The sequence below is a fragment of the Procambarus clarkii genome, chromosome 33 (genome assembly GCF_040958095.1).
Source record: "Procambarus clarkii isolate CNS0578487 chromosome 33, FALCON_Pclarkii_2.0, whole genome shotgun sequence".
Classification (NCBI taxonomy): domain Eukaryota; kingdom Metazoa; phylum Arthropoda; class Malacostraca; order Decapoda; family Cambaridae; genus Procambarus; species Procambarus clarkii.
The window spans coordinates 35,840,714-35,861,855 of NC_091182.1; the positions used below are offsets into that span (position 1 = coordinate 35,840,714).

The following is a 21,142-nucleotide window of genomic DNA, read 5'->3' on the forward strand; positions in this document are numbered from 1 at the left end:
ATTTGTGGGGTTTGGTCCATTCATTTTCTTTCTTTATTATGCACCCCATAATACACATCCCGTGGGCGGTGGTGTAAAGGATTACAGAGGCACATAATCGGGTCAGGAACTGAACCCTCTAGTTCGTTTAGCTAAGCAAATAACAATCTTTTGACGCTAGTTACAAAATTATTAATGTACACATACTTATGCATACATGTACATATTCATACGTATACATATATACATACACATACATATTTAATCACCACCACAAATACACACATCAGTAATCTTTTATGTCACAAGTGATTCAACAAGAGGCTCACAACAGTCACTATACAAGGCACTTTACATTTATGGTGAGTCACACAGTTACTAGTCTTGCTGCACACCCACCCAACTGGGCGGCAGCTTTACAGTCATGTGCTCCACACCCACCCAACTGGGCGGCAGCTTTACAGTCATGTGCTCCACACCCACCCAACTGGGCGGCAGCTTTACAGTCATGTGCTCCACACCCACCCAACTGGGCGGCTGCTTTACAGTCATGTGCTCCACACCCACCCAACTGGGCGGCAGCTTTACAGTCATGTGCTCCACACCCACCCAACTGGGCGGCTGCTTTACAGTCATGTGCTCCACACCCACCCAACTGGGCGGCTGCTTTACAGTCATGTGCTCGACACCCACCCAACTGGGCGGCAGCTTTACAGTCATGTGCTCCACACCCACCCAACTGGGCGGCAGCTTTACAGTCATGTGTATACATTACCTACAGTAAGCAAATTTTGGATACTTCGCTAAGATTTCGGGCAGCACATCATTATGAATGAAGTACTTACACATTTCATGGACACTATTGATGTTGTTATCTTTAAATTCCGCTATTTTTCACATTCCATTATATAATGACTCAAAGTATGCGAATAGTTCTGCTGACAGAGTTTACATTTAGTCAAATCTAGATCATCAGATGTTACAAACTTCCAGAGGTACTTGTAGCCGAGCCTAAACCTAGCAGTGGTAACATCTAGAAGTCTGCTAACATTATTGGATGACCCATAGACGAGCGATTCATCAAAGTTTATACAATATTGTGAAATTGAGAGTCAGTGTAGTAACATAAATTGGTAAATAATAAATATTGTAAGTTAAGAATCTGATGCATGTGTGTGTGTTGGGGGAGGGGGGCGGGGGTTATACCCTTGGTAAGCGAGAGTGGAAAGTAACCTTAGACGAACTGCGGTCAATGTGGGGGGGGGGGGGGGGGGGGAGGGAGGGTGGGAGAGTCAAATCCACCCTCCAACATCTGGGTATAGTACCAGCAGCCTCCACAACACTCCATCAGCCTCCAGCTGATGCGTGTAGATGCTTCATCTAACCTCACTTATGTCACACATTAACCTACAGTTCCTGTGATATTTAAACTCCTCATCACAGTGGCGTCTCACCAATATAAACTGTATTGGATTTTGTCCCGAAATAGCTATATGCTGACTGGACGTGTATGTATGTATGTATGTATGTATGTATGTATGTATGTATGTATGTATGTATGTATGCATGCATGCATGTATGTATGTATGTATGTATGTATGTATGTATGTATGTATGTATGTATGCATGTATGCATGTATGTATGTATGTATGTATGTATGTATGTATGTATGTATGTATGTATGTATGTATGCATGCATGCATGCATGTATGTATGTATGTATGTATATATGTATGTATGTATGTATGTATGTATATATGTATGTATGCATGTATGAATGGATAGAGGGATGGATGTATGTATGTACGCATGCATGCATGTATGTATGTATGCATGCATGCATGCATGTATGTATGCATGCATGTATGTATGCATGTATGTATGTATGTATGTATGTATGTATGTATGTATGTATGTATTGTGGAAAATTTTTACCCACCATATCTAATAATCATCTAAGAAATGTATAATTTCTATATCATGTCTAAATCATATCAAAATCATATCTAAATCATATCTAAATCGTATCAAAATCATATTAGAATCATTAAAGATTCATTATAGCTTGATCCTGGATGACAATGGCACCATGAACACGTACGCAACAGGGGCCCTTTTGATGCCTACGTGACTTTGTACATGATCTTTCAAGGATCCAGAAGCTTCTAGAAGGACTTCTTAATTAAAAAACTATTGGAACATTTATTCAACATCCGGTAAGGATAATATCGAATCCTTATTAAGAATCAGTGGTACTTTCAAATACTACTTATAATCTTTAAATCTTATATCTAATTATATTATAATCACATCTTATCTTAATCATAAGTCTAGACTGTAAAAATAATCAATCAATATTCATAGAAGGCTACCGTGCTCAGAGAGCATGGCAGGGCGATGGGGGCAGTGAAGCGCCCACCAACGATGCCTCGCGGCACTCCGCGTTTGTTTACAAATGAGTGAACAAGTGACTGATCCTTAGCGAACATTACCAGCTCAAGGACACCTTATCTAATATTTTTTATCGCCAGTGAATACTCTCTAGAACTGGGGGAGTACCTGGACAATATCTACAAGGAAAATCCTAGAACATTCACATAAAATAGAGTGTATAGTGGAGATCCGTGACACGGTTTCCTCCTTCATTCATAAACTTTTATCTCGAATCATTCTTCTGCAACTGCAGGATAATCACGTAGCAACGCTACCAGATCATCATACAGCAACGCTGTAGCAAAATATCGTGCCTAAACTCGACAAGAGAGTTAATCAGTCTGGCAAACTTGTCAGACAGGCACCCCGACTGGCAGAGAAGTATATTGAAGGTTATTTGGTGTATGATTGGCCAATTGTATGCTTGTGTAACTTTAATATCCTATAAATCTGTCTGTTGGTTAAAAAGCGAGGCTAAGCCTCACATTTCAGTAAGTTTATTAAAATTGTAGTGTAGCTGTGAATCTTATCCAAGCACTGAACCTCATGAGTGTCCATTCTGTCAGAAAAGAATTCAGCCTCAATAAGTAAGAACCTCACAAGTGTCCATATTGTTGGAAGAGATTCACTCAAGCTAACTGTATCATATAAATTGAATATGTCTGCATATATATTTGAATATGTAAATTAAGTTATCAATTGCTTGCTTAGTTAATTTTTAAGTTATCATATAAGTTCATTTAATTGAATATAATTTCTAGTACTAAGTTAATATTATTAAGACTACATTTAAGGTCATTTATTTATACTTTTACAATTTAAATTGTTGTTTATAGTATAAGTACATATTGGCTGTTAAGTTATGGTACTAGGTTAGACTATGTACGTTTAAATCCCTGATTTAAACAGAGCCAGTGTTCAGTCAGATAACTGAATTTATCAAATCTTATCCTTGTATAAAATACAAGCTGATGTGAGATCCCTGTCTACAGGTGGATTGGAACTTCTATCAACATAGTCATTCACCCCACCTGTCCCTTACAGCCCACAGTTTGTCATTAGGAAAAGAGGATCTAGGATTTACAACCCTAGCTAGAGATTTTAGTTGAATTAATTTGCAGACAGTAAATTTTTAATTTAGTTCAGTACAAGTCCCTGGTAGTCTCCTCTTATATCAATCCCAGCAGGTTTTTCCCACATTAATGGTCCTTCGAACCTAGATAATAATGGTCCTTTGTACCTAGATATTTATGATCATTCGTTTACCGAATATTTCAATGCCAAATACATAAGAAACTTCTTGATTTTGCATTGGAATAATTCTTACATATTCTAGCCTAACCTAGCTATCAGCCAATATTTATCATAGCTATATATCTAAGTAAACAAATAGTTTGCAGTGGCTTAAGCCACCATATCCATTATCTAGTAAGCATTCATAGCATACTGATATTGTTTTGTGTTAAGAAACCACAGTACTTAAGTATATCAGTGTCACAGACACAACTGCATCTTAATCATAAATACCATTACATACCTCACTAGTGGTAACATTACATATATATTTAAGTGTATTATCTAGCATTATCTCTAATCTACTGATTTTCAGAGCTGCTCATTACATAATATTCTTTAAAAAAGTGTTATCATCACTGTAAGAGCATTCCTTACAATCTAACCATAATCAACTATATCATACCCTATTCAAGGTAAAACCAGTAGACATTCTACTGTATTTTATCTAACAACTATTAGGGTAACAGATTTTGTAATAACTTTGCAAAAATAGTGCCATTTACTATTTTTAAAAAATTATTACAGGATTTACCAACTTGGTGCATTCGTGCATTCGGGTCACAAATCAAATTATTACAATACTTTTGATAATTGAACACCTGCTACAACCAGATTCCAGGGAGGAAATGAAGGACGATCTTTGGAATCATTACCTAAGTAGACAGGAAAGCTCATTTATCAAAATACATTAACATCAAACATATTTATCAGAAAAAAGAGAAAAATCTCGGAATCTCCGAAACTCGGAAAAGGTCAAAATGGCTAACAGTATTCCACCAGCAGCTGAAACAGGAAATAGGAGGACACTTAATGGTCTGCAAGATCACCTAACTCAACTGATTGACAAATGTCAAAAGTTGGCTAGACAACCATCTCCTGATTTAATAATTCTGAATACCAGAGTAAAAGCAGCTGTGGATAAGTATGAACAAATCAAACGCCATGCGGAGATTTATCTAACAGAAATGGCTAATGCAGATTTAACCCGAAGGGAACTTCAGGAAATTGTCGTTGAAATGACAATGTATGAAGATAAAATCCAAGATCAACTTGATCCTTTAATCAAACAAATATCTCAAGCAGGAACCCAATCCAATGTGAGCTCATCCACTCAACAGAGCAATGCAACTATCACACATATAGCCGCAGAGCTCCCAAAGGTACAATTACCATATTTTGAGGGCAAGGATGAAGACGATTGGGATACCTTCTGGAGACACTTTGATTCTATAATAAACTCCAAGCCCTCTCTCAAAAAGGCGACAAAGTTTCAATATTTGCAAGGCCAGTTACGGGGAGAGGCAAGGCAGGTCATTGCTAATTTGTCATTAACGGATGATGATTACGACCATGCCTTACAGTTGTTACAAGATAACTACAGTGATAAGGAGACTGCAATTGCACGTCTCTCGTACAAATTATTGGATTTACCCTCTCCAAATAAAAGTTATGAGTCACTACAATCATTTCGATTGTCTATAGAATCAATCATCAAAGCCCTCAGTACAAAAGTACCTGTAGGTGATGCAGAGTGGCTTATAAAGTTAATCATTCAAAGGAAACTTCCAAATGAGGTCATAGACAGCCTATGCACTCATTATAACACCAACATCTTATCACAAAGCCAAATCATTGATGGACTTCGAGCTTACGTACAAAGATTACGAAGCCGAGGAAAACTTAGATCTCAAGAAAAAATCCCCAAAGGTGAATCCACGGACAAAAATAAAAATGTCCAGAATGGCAGTCAAAAATCAAGGCAACAAAACTCCTCTTCTGCAAAGTGGAAACAGAATAATGTTGGCTCTTATGCTATATCCCCCACAGTTAACAGAACTGTAGGAAACCAAGCTCCTAAGACAGATAAGACAAAAGGAGCTACAAGTGCCCCAAAATGTTTATTCTGTCAAGAAGCACATACCATTTATCAATGCACAGTTTATGTAGGCCGTGCCAGTCGAATCGATCGACTGAAATCTCTGAACAGGTGCATCCGTTGTCTACGGAAGCACGATACAAGTGAGTGTATCACTCAATTGCAGAACTGCCAATATTGTCATAAAAGTGTACATCACACAGCACTCTGTGGTGATATTAGCACTCAATCCAGATCACAGACTTCCAATAATCAACCTGCATCTCAGGCAAAGCCCAAAGATGATAATACCACAACAGCCGTACAATTCTGTACAGTAATGAGCAATGTCAACGACTTGGATACAGAAATTGTTACAGCAGCCATATTGCCTACTGCACAGCTAGAACTATGCAATCAAGGAATTTGTATTCCAACTAGAGGCTTTTTTGATCAAGGGTCACAGAAAACCTTTATCAGTAAAAAGATGGCAGAAGATTTACAACTTAAATCTTCAAAGCAAGTATCTACATCCATATCAGGGTTTTTTACTAATTCTGGTCGTAGAACCTTTCCAGTAGTAAAACTCAATGTCTGTCTAGGTACATCCCAAAGGACAGTAGAAGCCATAGTAGTTGATAAAATTCCTACTGAAATGGAAGTGACTGGTCTGACAGCCACAATTAAATTCCTAAAAGAAAAAGGAATCCAATTAGCAGATCCTCTACTTGATTCTGACTACATAGGGGATATCGGAATCCTGATTGGAGCTGACTACTATCATCGATTCATTCTGGGATCAGAAGAATCTATGGGTATGAATATACTCAAATCAGCAGGAGGCATATTGATGACAGGACCTATACTAGATCTTGAACCTTCAACTCCTGAAAAATCATATCATACAGAAACTGTAATAGTGGCATGACTAGGCAAAGAACAGTCACCACTTAAAATCCCCCACATGATTGATGATGGATTAGAATCTGTACCTCAATTGTGGGAACTTGATGCCATAGGAATAATTCCTGAACAACCAAGTCCTGATGATGTCTGTGCATACAATCAATACTTAGAAACTGTGCAGTACTATGATGGACAGTACTGGGTAAGGCTACCATGGAAAATCAACCATAAAACCTTACCTACCAATTATCACATGGCTTATAGTCAATTTAAATCTCAACTAGCAAAGCTAAGAAAAAGGCCTGAGCATTTAAAACTCTATCATGAGATTATTGCTCAACAATTAAAGAATAAATTCATCGAAGTCGTGAAACATGACAATACGCAAACAGGCCATTTTTTACCTCACATGGCTGTAATGAGAGAATCAAAAACAACTCCTTTACGGATAGTTTTTAATTGTAGCTCTAAATCTGGACCCCAAGGAACCAGTCTAAATGATTGTTTGCAAACAGGTCCAAGTCTAACTCAGAAATTGTATGACATACTGTTGAAGTTTAGACTTAACAAATATGCGTATTCAGCAGATATAAGTAAGGCCTTTCTAAGAGTTGGCTTACAAGAAGAAGATAGAGACTTCACTAAGTTTCTATGGGTAGAGAACCCAGAAGATGTCAATAGTCCTGTAGTGACTTTCAGATTCTCTTCAGTTCTTTTCGGCGCGACAAGCAGTCCATTTCTATTGCAAGCAACTCTAGATACTCATCTGAAGAAATCATCAAGTCCCTGTAAGACTGAAATCAGTCAAAATCTATATGTAGATAATTTTCAAGGGACAGTTAACAGTACTACTGAACTGTTACAATTATATCAAGAGGCCAACAAGGAGCTACAAGGTGCCAACATGCCACTACAATCTTGGGCCTCTAATAATGCAACATTGAATAATCAAATAGCAAGAGATTACCCTGAATATCACGTACCAGAATCACAAAAGGTGTTAGGCATGGATTGGGATTTAATCTCGGACACAATATCGATCAAATCTGTGCCAGTAAATTACAACATCACTACAAAAAGGGATTTGCTTTCACAAGTTAGCAAAGTATTCGACCCACTTGGTCTACTAAATCCTTTGACTATCAAGTGGCGTTTATTGGTGCAACAAGCATGGAAAGCTAAGGTTGGTTGGGATGATCCACTACCAATCCAGTTACAAAAAGCTTGGATGGAAGTGGCTCAAGAACAAACTTTAGTTGAAAAGATAATCTTTCCGAGACACATAGTCGAGGAAAATGAAGAAGTATCACTACATGTATTCGCAGACTCGTCAGCCAAAGCTTTTGGAGCTTGTGCTTACTTAGTGACTTCTAATCAATCATATCTTATCACCTCTAAGGCCAGAGTCGCTCCATTAAAAAAGAGGACTTTGCCTCAGATGGAACTAACAGCACTGCTAACTGGTACACGCTTAGCTGTGCATATTAAACAAGTCTTGTCTACCATGAACATCAAAGATGTCATCATATGGTCTGACAATGAAGCTGTCTTACAATGGGTACGAAACGACAACTGTCCAACTCCATATGTAAAAAATCGCGTCTCGGAAATTAAAGAAATTTCCGCAGGCTTTCAATTGTTGCATGTACCAACAAAGGATAATCCAGCTGATCTCTTATCAAGAGGTATGACATTTAAACAGTTTGCAAAGGCAGATATTTGGTTTCATGGGCCTCGATGGTTAGTGAATGGTAGTTGGCCTGAACAAAAGCCACACGTCATTACGACACAAACCATAACTACCACCAGGCAGCAAGCTCAAATATCAGTCTTGGATTGTACTCGTTACTCCTCGCTCATCAAATTAATCAATGTAACACAGAACGTGTTTCATTATCTCAGGAAAAAAGGTATAAAATACACTTTTCCTGATGCACTTATCTATTGGGTAAGACAAGCCCAGAGAGAAACTTATGGGAATAACTATGAAAATCTTCCGCATAAGTTAAAACACAATCTCGGTCTGTGGATAGACCAAGAAAATCACAACATTCTGCGTTGTGGAGGGAGACTTAAACACGCAGATATCAATCTAGATACCGTGCATCCATGGCTTTTACCAAAAAATCATTGGATCACAAGGTTGATTGTGTTGCATACACATCAACAAATCATCAAACATGGAGGAGTGTTAGACACACTCACACAAATCAGACAGCAGTACTGGATTCCTCAGGGAAGACAGTCAGTCAAATCAATCTTGAAGAATTGCATGATATGCCGAAGGTACGATGCAAGAACTTGCTCTTATCCAGGGCCACCACCCCTACCAAAGGAACGAGTGGTCCATCTACAACCTTTCGAAACGACAGGAGTAGATTATACAGGAGCAATATATCTAACAGGGACTGCAGATAAGCAACCTATCAAGGCATACATCTGTCTGTTCACCTGTGCTACCACCAGGGCAGTACATCTAGAGGTAACACCCGATATGACTGCTCAATCATTTATTCAAGCTTTCCGCAGATTCGCAGCACGCCGATCATGCCCTAAGCTGATGATTTCAGATAACGGAGCAAACTTGGTAGCTGGAGAAGCATGTCTACGGGAAATCTGTTCCCATCCTGCAGTTACTTCCACACTGGAACAGCGTCATTGCAGATGGAAATTTATCCCTCCGAGAGCCCCATGGCACGGAGGATTTTATGAACGGTTAATAGGAACTGTAAAAAGATCCTTGAGAAAATCTCTACACCGTCAGAAAATCAATCTTCAAGAACTCCAGACAGTAATCACGGAAGTAGAATCAAGGGTGAATAACCGGCCGTTGACTTACTTGTCTGAGGATCCCACTCAACATGAGCCATTAAGTCCTGCCCACCTAATGTATGGAAGACTTCTGACTCCAGTACCATCTCTAGTGGATGATGAGATCAGAGATCCCTCATATGTGGGTCAGAGCGAGTTGGTTCAGGGGTATAAACATCTGTCCAGCATAATCCAAAAATGGAATGATGTTTGGACAAAAGAATATCTTACATCTCTACGAGAACATCACTATGGGGCCAATGTCCCCCATAATATAGCTAATCTCCAACCTGGCGATATTGTCTTGGTAGACAGTGATGGCCCTAGGGCTGACTGGCCATTAGGTAAAGTTGTCTCAGTCCATCCAGATAGTCAGGGGATTTTGAGAATAGTCAAAATCCTGTCCAAAGGAACAACTTCCCTGAAGACATTGGACAAACTCATCCACATGGAATCAGTGAGCCAGCTGCAGTTAGATCCTGAGAGACCTCCAGACACTCTAACTCCACAAGACCCACTGACTCCTAACAGACACAATCGTCCACAACGGACAGCAGCAGAAAAGTGCAAGAAAAATTTGCACTTGTATTATCAATCCAATGGAGAGTAAATAAATACATATGGTTACTATTGTCCTAAGTATTGGACTCTGTGCCAGTTCTCTCCCTCTGGAAGATGTGGAAAATTTTTACCCACCATATCTAATAATCATCTAAGAAATGTATAATTTCTATATCATGTCTAAATCATATCAAAATCATATCTAAATCATATCTAAATCGTATCAAAATCATATTAGAATCATTAAAGATTCATTATAGCTTGATCCTGGATGACAATGGCACCATGAACACGTACGCAACAGGGGCCCTTTTGATGCCTACGTGACTTTGTACATGATCTTTCAAGGATCCAGAAGCTTCTAGAAGGACTTCTTAATTAAAAAACTATTGGAACATTTATTCAACATCCGGTAAGGATAATATCGAATCCTTATTAAGAATCAGTGGTACTTTCAAATACTACTTATAATCTTTAAATCTTATATCTAATTATATTATAATCACATCTTATCTTAATCATAAGTCTAGACTGTAAAAATAATCAATCAATATTCATAGAAGGCTACCGTGCTCAGAGAGCATGGCAGGGCGATGGGGGCAGTGAAGCGCCCACCAACGATGCCTCGCGGCACTCCGCGTTTGTTTACAAATGAGTGAACAAGTGACTGATCCTTAGCGAACATTACCAGCTCAAGGACACCTTATCTAATATTTTTTATCGCCAGTGAATACTCTCTAGAACTGGGGGAGTACCTGGACAATATCTACAAGGAAAATCCTAGAACATTCACATAAAATAGAGTGTATAGTGGAGATCCGTGACACGGTTTCCTCCTTCATTCATAAACTTTTATCTCGAATCATTCTTCTGCAACTGCAGGATAATCACGTAGCAACGCTACCAGATCATCATACAGCAACGCTGTAGCAAAATATCGTGCCTAAACTCGACAAGAGAGTTAATCAGTCTGGCAAACTTGTCAGACAGGCACCCCGACTGGCAGAGAAGTATATTGAAGGTTATTTGGTGTATGATTGGCCAATTGTATGCTTGTGTAACTTTAATATCCTATAAATCTGTCTGTTGGTTAAAAAGCGAGGCTAAGCCTCACATTTCAGTAAGTTTATTAAAATTGTAGTGTAGCTGTGAATCTTATCCAAGCACTGAACCTCATGAGTGTCCATTCTGTCAGAAAAGAATTCAGCCTCAATAAGTAAGAACCTCACAAGTGTCCATATTGTTGGAAGAGATTCACTCAAGCTAACTGTATCATATAAATTGAATATGTCTGCATATATATTTGAATATGTAAATTAAGTTATCAATTGCTTGCTTAGTTAATTTTTAAGTTATCATATAAGTTCATTTAATTGAATATAATTTCTAGTACTAAGTTAATATTATTAAGACTACATTTAAGGTCATTTATTTATACTTTTACAATTTAAATTGTTGTTTATAGTATAAGTACATATTGGCTGTTAAGTTATGGTACTAGGTTAGACTATGTACGTTTAAATCCCTGATTTAAACAGAGCCAGTGTTCAGTCAGATAACTGAATTTATCAAATCTTATCCTTGTATAAAATACAAGCTGATGTGAGATCCCTGTCTACAGGTGGATTGGAACTTCTATCAACATAGTCATTCACCCCACCTGTCCCTTACAGCCCACAGTTTGTCATTAGGAAAAGAGGATCTAGGATTTACAACCCTAGCTAGAGATTTTAGTTGAATTAATTTGCAGACAGTAAATTTTTAATTTAGTTCAGTACAAGTCCCTGGTAGTCTCCTCTTATATCAATCCCAGCAGGTTTTTCCCACATTAATGTATGTATGTATGTATGTATGTATGTATGTATGTATGTATGAATGTATGTATGTATGTATGTATGTATGTATGTATGTATGTATGTATGTGTGTATGTATGTATGTGTATGTATGTATGTATGTATGTATGTATGAATGTATGTATGTATGTATGTATGTATGTATGTATGTATGTATGTATGTGTGTATGTATGTATGTATGTATGTATGCATGTGTGTATGTATGTATGTATGTATGTATGTATGTATGTATGTATGTATGTATGTATGTATGTATGTATGTATGCATGTGTGTATGTGTGTATGTATGTATGTATGTATGTATGTATGTATGTATGTATGTATGTATGTATGTATGTATGTATGTACGCATGTATGTATGTATGTATGTATGTATGTATGTATGTATGTATGTATGTATGTATGTATGCATGTGTGTATGTATGTATTCCCAATCACGTTAAAGACTCCCCCTCTATCATCCAGTTAAAGAGAAAAACAACTATACTAAATAATCAACTCCTTGTAACTTTAATTATGCTGACCTTCCTGTCTGTATTCAGACTGAGCCTACCATCATTAAAGGTGATTATAACGCTAGCCATAGGAATATTGGTAATTCGCAGTTCAGTAATCGTAACGGCAACCAACTGGTGTCACTATTAGATAGTCACGATGATGCACAGATTGTGGGTGACCTTGAACCAACGCATATCTACGGAGGTATTCTTGATCAATGTCTCGGTGTCAACGTCTCCCACACCGTGTGTGCCTCGTCAATAGTGCCAGATATGGCGTCTGATCATCTGCCCATATTAGCCACTGTAAGCATTGGCAGCTCTATCCTCCCTGGTGGAGTGTTCAAGCGGAAGAGGCTGGCTGTGCCCATCGATCAACGAGACAATCTTGTTGCTCATGTGTCAGATTGGTGCAGTTCATCTGAGCCTTCATCAGTTGAAGATTTTAACAATGAGCTCACAGGTACTATCGAGCAGTTTATAGAATCACTTGATTCATCGTCCAGGCCACGTAACCCAAATTACACTGGTCATAGCACTTATGCTTATTATAATGATTCTAAATTGCATGCACTAAAACGCACTGCCAGAATAATTGGACTAGCTTGTAGAAGGACCCGCACTGCTGAAATGCTTCGGCTCTTTCAAGCGGCTCTGGCTAAGGCCAGGGAACGTATGGTGGAGCTGAGGCAGACAGACTGGGAAACTTTTGTCCGTGGTCTCAATTCTCACACGCCACTAAGTCGGGCATGGAAGGATATCAACAAGATCAAAGGGAAAAATGCTGCAGAGATCTCGTACCCTAATCCTCTGCACAGAGTAAATGAGCTTGTTGATGCCTGGGCCACGGCTTCCAGCTTTGACAGTCTTCCTCTACCCTCACAGAATGAATTAAATGATAGATATACTGATAGGGCAAGGCTCCTTGACTTCATGCTTCATCAAGAGGATGACTGTGACATGCTTTTTACTGAATACAAACTAGATTCTGCTCTACATAAAGGCAAAGCTACATCACCCGGGGAGGATGGAGTTACTTACGGCATACTGCTTATGCTTCTGCTAGTTCCAAGGAATACCTTTCTTCAATTGTATAATATGAGCTATGTAACTGGGGAGCTTCCTAAGTCATGGACCAACAGTGTTATTATTCCCATTCCTAAACCTCACCAGCCGAGTGCTTTATGCCCAGTCTCCCTCACTAGTTGTCTCTATAAGTGTCTTGAGAAGATGGTTCTCAACCGTCTCCTTTACAAAATTAATAATATGTTGTCTCCCCAGATATATGGCTTTATGCATGGAAAGAGTGTACATCACTGTATTACCACATTCCTCACCCTGCATACTGATAGGTCATATACCACTTTCCTAGATCTTAAGTCAGCCTTTGACATTGCTAACCCACACGTCATTATGAGAGAACTTGCTAAAATGAATGTTGGAATGTTAATGTTAAAAATTGTTCAAACTGAAATAAATATATAACACTGTACGGTACAGTTGTGTTTAATTATGTTTTGCGATTCCTTTGGAAAAGGTATTTGTGCACCAAGTACTACTAGGTCATTATGAGATATGCTGAATGTTGTCAATATACCATCTGAATACGCTTCACTTTGCGTTAATCATTGGACGTCCTAATGATTAAGGTCCCCAAAAGGACTTAATCAGACCTCAGTGGATAATTTTACTCTCCCTCTCTCTCTCTCTCTCTCTCTCTCTCTCTCTCTCTCTCTCTCTCTCTCTCTCTCTCTCTCTCTCTCTCTCTCTCTCTCTGTCTCTCTCTCTCTGTCTCTCTCTCTCTCTCTCTCTCTCTCTCTCTCTCTCTCTCTCTCTCTCTGTCTCTCTCTCTCTGTCTCTCTCTCTCTGTCTCTCTCTCTCTCTGTCTCTCTCTCTCTCTCTCTCTCTCTGTCTCTCTCTCTCTGTCTCTCTTTCTCTCTGTCTCTCTCTCTCTCTCTCTCTCTCTCTCTCTCTCTCTCTCTCTCTCTCTCTCTCTCTCTCTCTCTCTCTCTCTCTCTCTCTCTCTCTCTCTCTCTCTCCCTCTCTCTCTCTCTCTCTGAGAGCATCCCCTTATGTGTTGTATGTGGGTGCTGAAGTTCAGTCTCTTGTCTATGTATAGGTGAAGGAACTTTCCATAATTGTTATTACTAATGTTTACTTGTAATACTGGGTATACATCCGGTGTTCTTACCCTCGACCGCGGCGAGGGTAAGCCGTGGCCGTATGGTCTGAAACCCACAAATATTTTCAATGGGGGTTGGGGGGGGGGGGGATAACATTTCCTCTTCAAGCACGCGCACACAATTGAACTATGTTACTTAACTGGAAGCACTCGTACAACATAATTTACACGATTTCTCAGGATAATTATACTTCTTACCAGCATATATACAGTATAGTACCTAGGAGGTTCTCTTCAATGATATCTAAGATAATTAAAAGAACCCAAGCAAACCACTGTGGAAATGTGCAGGATAAACATATCAATTGTGACACTAGCTCTCCACTTATGGCATTTGCTTAATTTAGAAACTGTACTTGTGGTCGATCTCGAACCCATGTTGTTGATGTGACGATGTGTTATGAATTTTGTGGCTAGCTCCTCAAGATAGTAACTTGCTTAGATAAATAAATTGTGTGTTCAGTCCCTGAACCCATTATGTGATAAATTAACTAAACTAAAAACTATAGTCTGGCGACGAAGCCTGAACTGCATAATGTAAATAGGGATTAACCAGAAAAAAGATATAGGTGAAGAATAACATCAGGTAACTGCGTTAATTACAATATTAGATCAAACTAACATTGATTTTCAAAAGGTTGTATATTTTCCATCAATGGAGAGCTTCAGCCAAGAAGCCTTCTTTAAAATATGAATATCTTTCCTCACCCAATAAGATCTAATCTCTGAATAAAACGCAAAAAACGACTTGATTGTAACCTATCCACCGCTGCCCATTGGATGGGGGAGAGGGGGTTATGTGTAGGATAAACAAATCAATTGTGACACTAGCCCTCCATATATGTCAGTTGCTTAAATTATAAACTGTACTTGTGGTCGGTCTCGAGCCCATTGTTGATGTGACAATGTGCATTGACTTTTGTAACTAGCTTATCAAGATTATAACTTCCTTGGCTATATGAATTGTGGGGCTCAGTCCCTGAGCCCATTATGCGCCTCTGTAACACTCCACTATCGCCCATAGGATGGGTATGGGGTGCATAATAAATGAACTAAAATAAGCTCTGCCTTTTTGATAACATATACAATTATAAGCTTTATTTGTGAATCTCAATTAATTAAACAATATATCACAGAGCCTGTAGGGTTCGGTGAGATGAGCGAAGAGACATGGGAGATTTCACATAAGTACAGTACATGGTAGTTTAAGTAGCGAACGCATGTCAACGAATAACGAGTATATATAACAACACTATTGTCCTATGAAGTCGATTTAACTTCCAAACATATATTTTTTTAATAAATGTTAAATGTTTTCTGGCTAGCTATGTTAGATTTTATTAAAAATACGTATTCTACTTGTTAACATTATAATTTAAATTTGTGATAATTTGTGCAGAGAAGTGCGACAACTGGATATGCCAACAAACACTTTCCAAACAACGATATATCTTGGATAAGTCGTTCCACAACATTGACGCTTGGACCGTCGACTTCCTTTGATGCTACTTATTTACTTATTTCATAATGAAATTATATTAGTTTGGAGTAAATATATGTTTTCTCATGTTCTGCATTCAGCACCCACATTATAGTAAATATACCATATTACTTCATTACTTAAATAATGCTAGGAGGGTTTGAGTAGCTTTGGGTCTTTAGTGGACAGAATCTCCAATAGATGGGGCGAGAGTCGCTCCCTCTCTCTCGCCCGACCAAGAGTCGAAACTTAATTTAAAATTGATATATCTTTGTTCTCGAACATGATATATTTCATTTGGTGAAATCATAATAATGTTCATATCTCGGTCTATCTGGAGGTATATAAGATTTTAGGCTTTATTAGCGTATCTTTGATAATTATACAATATATCGGCAAGTGCGTAGGCGTCTGCACTCCATGCCCGACAAGCTACTGAGCGCTACTATAAAAACATATGTATCTTCACTTGAGCTATAAATATGTCTATTGTAATGTATTGAAAATGAAGCTCTTATTTATTTCTATCTTGCTTAAGACATATAAAACATTTGTGTTTATTAACGAATTTACGTGAAATAAACATTGATCTGAGAGAGAGTTGCTCTGTCGTTCAGTCTGTACGGGGTGGGAGCTCCGTAATTTTTAAAATACATGTATCTTCATTAGAACTTTAAATATGTCTATGGTAAAGTGTTTAAAGTGAAGCTTATATGTCTGCCTTTCTTGAGACATATAAAACATATATGTTTATTAACGAATTCACGTGAAATAAACATTGTTCTGAGAGAGAGTTGCTCGGTCGATCAATCTGTCCGGGGTTAAAGCTCGGCTATTATAAAAGTACACGTATCTTCGCTTTAAATTTAAATATGCCCATGGTAAGGTATTTAGAATGAAGCTTATATTTCTATCTTTCTTGTGACATATAAAACTCTTACGTTTATTAAGGAATCTGTGTGAAATAGGCATGGTTCTGAGATGAATGCTGCGGTTTTCGAGCTCGACGCGCGGCAATGGAAGCAATACACATCCAGTGGGTGTTATTGGACCCTATACCCATTTTATTTGTGGTTGGAGCCCCATACCCATTCTATGGGTGGTTGGAGCCCCATACCCATCCTGTGGGTTGTAGTGGACGCCATACTCATCCTGTGGGTGGTATTGGACCCCATACCCTTCCTGTGGGTGGATGTGATCCCCATACTCATCCTGTGGGTGGATGTGACCCTCATACCCATCCTGTGGGTGGTATTGGACCCCTTTCCCACCTAACAGGCGGTAGGTGACAATATACCCATCCTAGCTATAGTTGGTATAGTAGGCACAATACCGTCCTGTTTGCAGTAGTTTACCCCATAGACATTCAAATGTAACATCGTTTTCTGTTAGCGTTCCTACAAAACATTCTTTAAAGATTTTTAAAGCCAAACTATAGTATATAATATTGATTGGTGAAGCACTGTTATTCTATGTAATAATTTATAGTGCTTATTATAATTTACTAAGAACAACTAATATTTCTCAAAACAAAACTACGAGCCTTCAATAGGATATAGCTGATCTGTATTATTATAATTGCATGGACAACAGTAGGTAAATTTCACAACCCATGTGGGACCTGAAAACTACAATTTTCCTTATAATTGAACCAATCACGAATATTCTGCTATCTATGTTGACGGACGGGTACTGTGACACGTAAATTGGTACGTGAGGAAGAGTTTGGGCCTTGGTAAAAAAAGTAACTGGGAATATATCACATATTTACTAATTCATATTCAACATATTGACTTTAAGCATTAAGTCACATATGTGCTGTCTTGTGTGAGAACGGGTTGGGTATTAATAGGGTATTAATTTCATCAACACAAGACAGAACAAGAGTATTAATAGGGTATTAATTTCATCAACACAAGACAGAACACGAAACAATGGATATTGAATAGAAGTGTTTGTAGAAAGCCTATTGGTCCAAATTTCTTGATGCTTCTATATTGGAGCGGAGTCTTGAGGTGGGTAGAATATAGTTGTGCAATAATTGGCTGTTGATTGCTGGTGTTGACTTCTTGATGTGTAGTGCCTCGCAAACGTCAAGCCGCCTGCTATCGCTGTATCTATCGATGATTTCTGTGTTGTTTACTAGGATTTCTCTGGCGATGGTTTGGTTTTGCTTTCGACTTGCTTCCATTCTGAGCTGTGGCTGAGAGCACGGTCGACATATGCGTTAACAACACTCCTCTTGTACCTGTCTGGGCAGTCGCTGTTGGCATTTAGCAAGTCGACGAAGAACTCTGTAGGGTAAGGCAGGTCCTAGTCAATAACGGCTTCTACAATGGTTTCGTCGAAGACATCATAAGAAGGAAAGTGAAAAGCCATGCAACCTCTGAAGAGACAACTAACACAACACCTATACCCCCTATTAGACTATTTTACAGGAACTTCTTTTCCACAGCTCATAAAACGGAGGAAAGGGTCCTGAAAGATATTGTTAATAGAAACGTTATCCCTACAGACAAAAATCAGAGGATACAACTGACGATTTACTATAAAACCAGAAAAACGGCCAGCCTCGCTGGACACGAGTTCTCGTGTCCAGCTTATAAGGTTATAAGCTGGACACGAGTTCTCTCACATTGACAGTGGCTTGACGAAAAATGCAGACTAACCCCACACTCATCTGGTGCCTCGGGAGGTGGAGATATTTGAGATGTATATATATCTCGAAGTCTCTACTTCTTTTGTAGGGTCTGATGGTGTAGTGGGTTAAAGCATACTAGTTATGGCAGCTACTGGAAGGTAATACTGGTCCAGCTTATAAGCTGGACACGAGTTCTCTCACATTGACAGTGGCTTGACGAAAAATGCAGACTAACCCCACACTCATCTGGTGCCCTTGGGAGGTGGAGATATTTGAGATGTATATATATCTCGAAGTCTCTACTTCTTTTGTAGGGTCTGATGGTGTAGTGGGTTAAAACATACTAGTTATGGCAGCTACTGGAAGGTAGTTGTGCTTTCTGGGTTCGAGTCCCACTGGTGGGTGTTGTCCAAAGATTATATATATATATATTGTGACGGTAATGCGTTGGTGTTCGGCTGTTCAAAAGCTAGGGGTATGGCCTCGTCACATATAGAAACAAAAAATAGAAAATCTGGAACTTCGTCTGTGGTAAGGTAATGAGAAGACACACAAAACACAAGTAAATTTAACAATGAAATTTTAATTACGTTAGAAAAGCAAAACATGAATAAAATGGACATACAAATTCGTATAATAAAATCAATCAATCAAAATAGTAAGAATAATCAAATGACAAAATGAAAAGTTACTTTAAGACAAGTGAGTAATAACAAGTGAGCAATATACAATCAAATAAGAGGTGCAGGAATATTGGCTTTAAGCTATCACCTCTCTTAGTACACGTAAGCCACAGCTTAGTCTACCAACGAGACGTGTTAACCTGATGAAAGCACTGGATATTCTGAGGACTGAGGTCGTGGCGGCCCCAGACATCAAGTAGTGTGGTGGGTGGAGTGCAGTTGCAACTGGACCCGCAGCCAATCAGCGATGAGCAGGCGACAAGACAGGTAGTTTGGTGGTTCGAGGTGGAGCAGGTGTTCCTGGCTGCATACGTTTTGCGCTTCTGGCAAAACTTGGTGTTGTTGTCGTTGTTGGATATTTCTTCCATACTAGTTGTATAGGGATTTATATCGACGTATTTTGGAGGGAAGAGCAGGCTCAATCTCTTGAAGGAGATTATCGTCACAACTCTCCCCCGAAGCCTGCGGTTCTGGAAGAAGTACGTCGTTATGTGGTGGAGTAATAGATGGAGTCGCTTCTACTTCATAAACTCTGGAGAGGGCATCGGCTATGGTGTTGTCAGAACCCTTGATATAGCGGATCTCCAGGTTGAAATCTTGTAAATACAAAGCCCATCGTAGAAGACGCTGGTTAGTGAATTGGGCTTGATGTAGGAAGCGGAGAGGGTTGTGGTCTGAGAAGATGGTTGTAGACCTGGCGCCTTGTAGGTACGGAGCGAAGTGTTGGAGGTTCAGGACGATGGATAGTAGCTCCTTTTCAATAGTGCTGTAGTTCCTCTGGTGTGGTTTCAATTTGTAGCTGTAGTAGCTGACAGGGAGAACCTCCTCGCCTCGTTGTTGCATCAGGACACCACCAACGCCGGTACCACTGGCGTCGACATGAAGGACGAAAGGCTTGGTGATATCTGGTGAGGCGAGAATGGGATTAGAACAGAGGAGGAATTTGAGTTGTTCGAAAGCAACGGTTTGCTGCATGGTCCAATTATACCGTTGCTTGGGACTGGTTAATAGAATTAGAGGTGTGGCGACTGTACTGAAATTCCTCACAAACCTACGGTAGTAGGAGGCAAGACCAAGGAAGCGTAGGAGCTGCTTCCTGGTCGTAGGCTGTGGATACTGTTGGATGGCTTGAGTGTGTGAGTCTAACGGAGCTAGGCTGCCACTCCCAATAACATGACCCAGATAACGCACTTTACCTTTCGCGAAGGTGGACTTGCCCAGGTTGATGGTGAGGCCGGCTGTCAGGAGCTTGGAGAACAGACGTCGCAGCTGGAGCAGATGTTCACTCCAGGTGTTGGATGCTACGACGATATCGTCCAGGTAGGCGTATGTGTTATCCAAGCCCTGGATGACACGGTTGACAGCTCTCTGAAAGGTGGCCGGGGCATTACATAGTCCGAAAGGAAGGCGTTCATATCTGAAAAGTCCAAAAGGAGTGATGAAGGCAGATATCTCTTTAGCTCGCTCCGTTAGACACACTTGATAGTACCCCTTAAGCAAGTCCACTTGGGACAAGTACTGGGCACTACCAATGGCGTCAAGGATGTCATCTATCCTAGGCAAGGGGTAAGCATCCTTGACAGTTACGTTGTTGAGTTTTCGATAGTCAGTACATAACCGCACCTTACCTTGGGGTTTGGGCACCAAGATACAAGGTGAGGCCCAGGGGGACTCACAAGGTGTAGCCAGTCCATGATCCAAGAGGTACTGCACCTCAGCACGCATGACTTCCTTCTTGCTCGGGCTGATTCGATAGAAGGGTTGACGAATCGGCCGGGTGTTGGGGAGCAGTTGGATGTCGTGCTGGGTAACATTACACTCTTGGGGGTCATCTCGGAACAACTCCTGATGTTCTCTGAAGATCTTGACAAGAGGTGCACTATGATTATCCTGAAAGTATTTGGGAAGATCATTAAGGATTTCGGAATTAGAAAGCGCTGACTCCTTGTCAGTGCTTTCGGG

At 39.6% G+C, this 21,142-nt stretch overlaps 2 protein-coding genes across 2 annotated transcripts in view; both read left to right on the forward strand.

Moving 5' to 3' along the window:
- LOC123765211 (nose resistant to fluoxetine protein 6) overlaps positions 1-21,142 on the forward strand; it is a 167,261-nt gene that overhangs the window by 113,885 nt on the left and 32,234 nt on the right. The gene's annotated exons all lie outside the window — the stretch shown is intronic.
- LOC138370893 (uncharacterized) lies at positions 6,519-13,468 on the forward strand. The gene is made up of 2 exons (XM_069335538.1): positions 6,519-10,962; positions 11,464-13,468. Exon 1 carries the CDS (start codon positions 6,529-6,531, stop codon positions 9,889-9,891), a length of 3,363 nt encoding a protein of 1,120 aa, XP_069191639.1. The 5' UTR covers positions 6,519-6,528; the 3' UTR covers positions 9,892-10,962; positions 11,464-13,468.

Bases quoted from the DNA above. Each gene is read 5' to 3' on its own strand.
- LOC138370893 (XM_069335538.1), top strand. From the start codon at position 6,529: ATGATTGATGATGGATTAGAATCTGTACCTCAATTGTGGGAACTTGAT.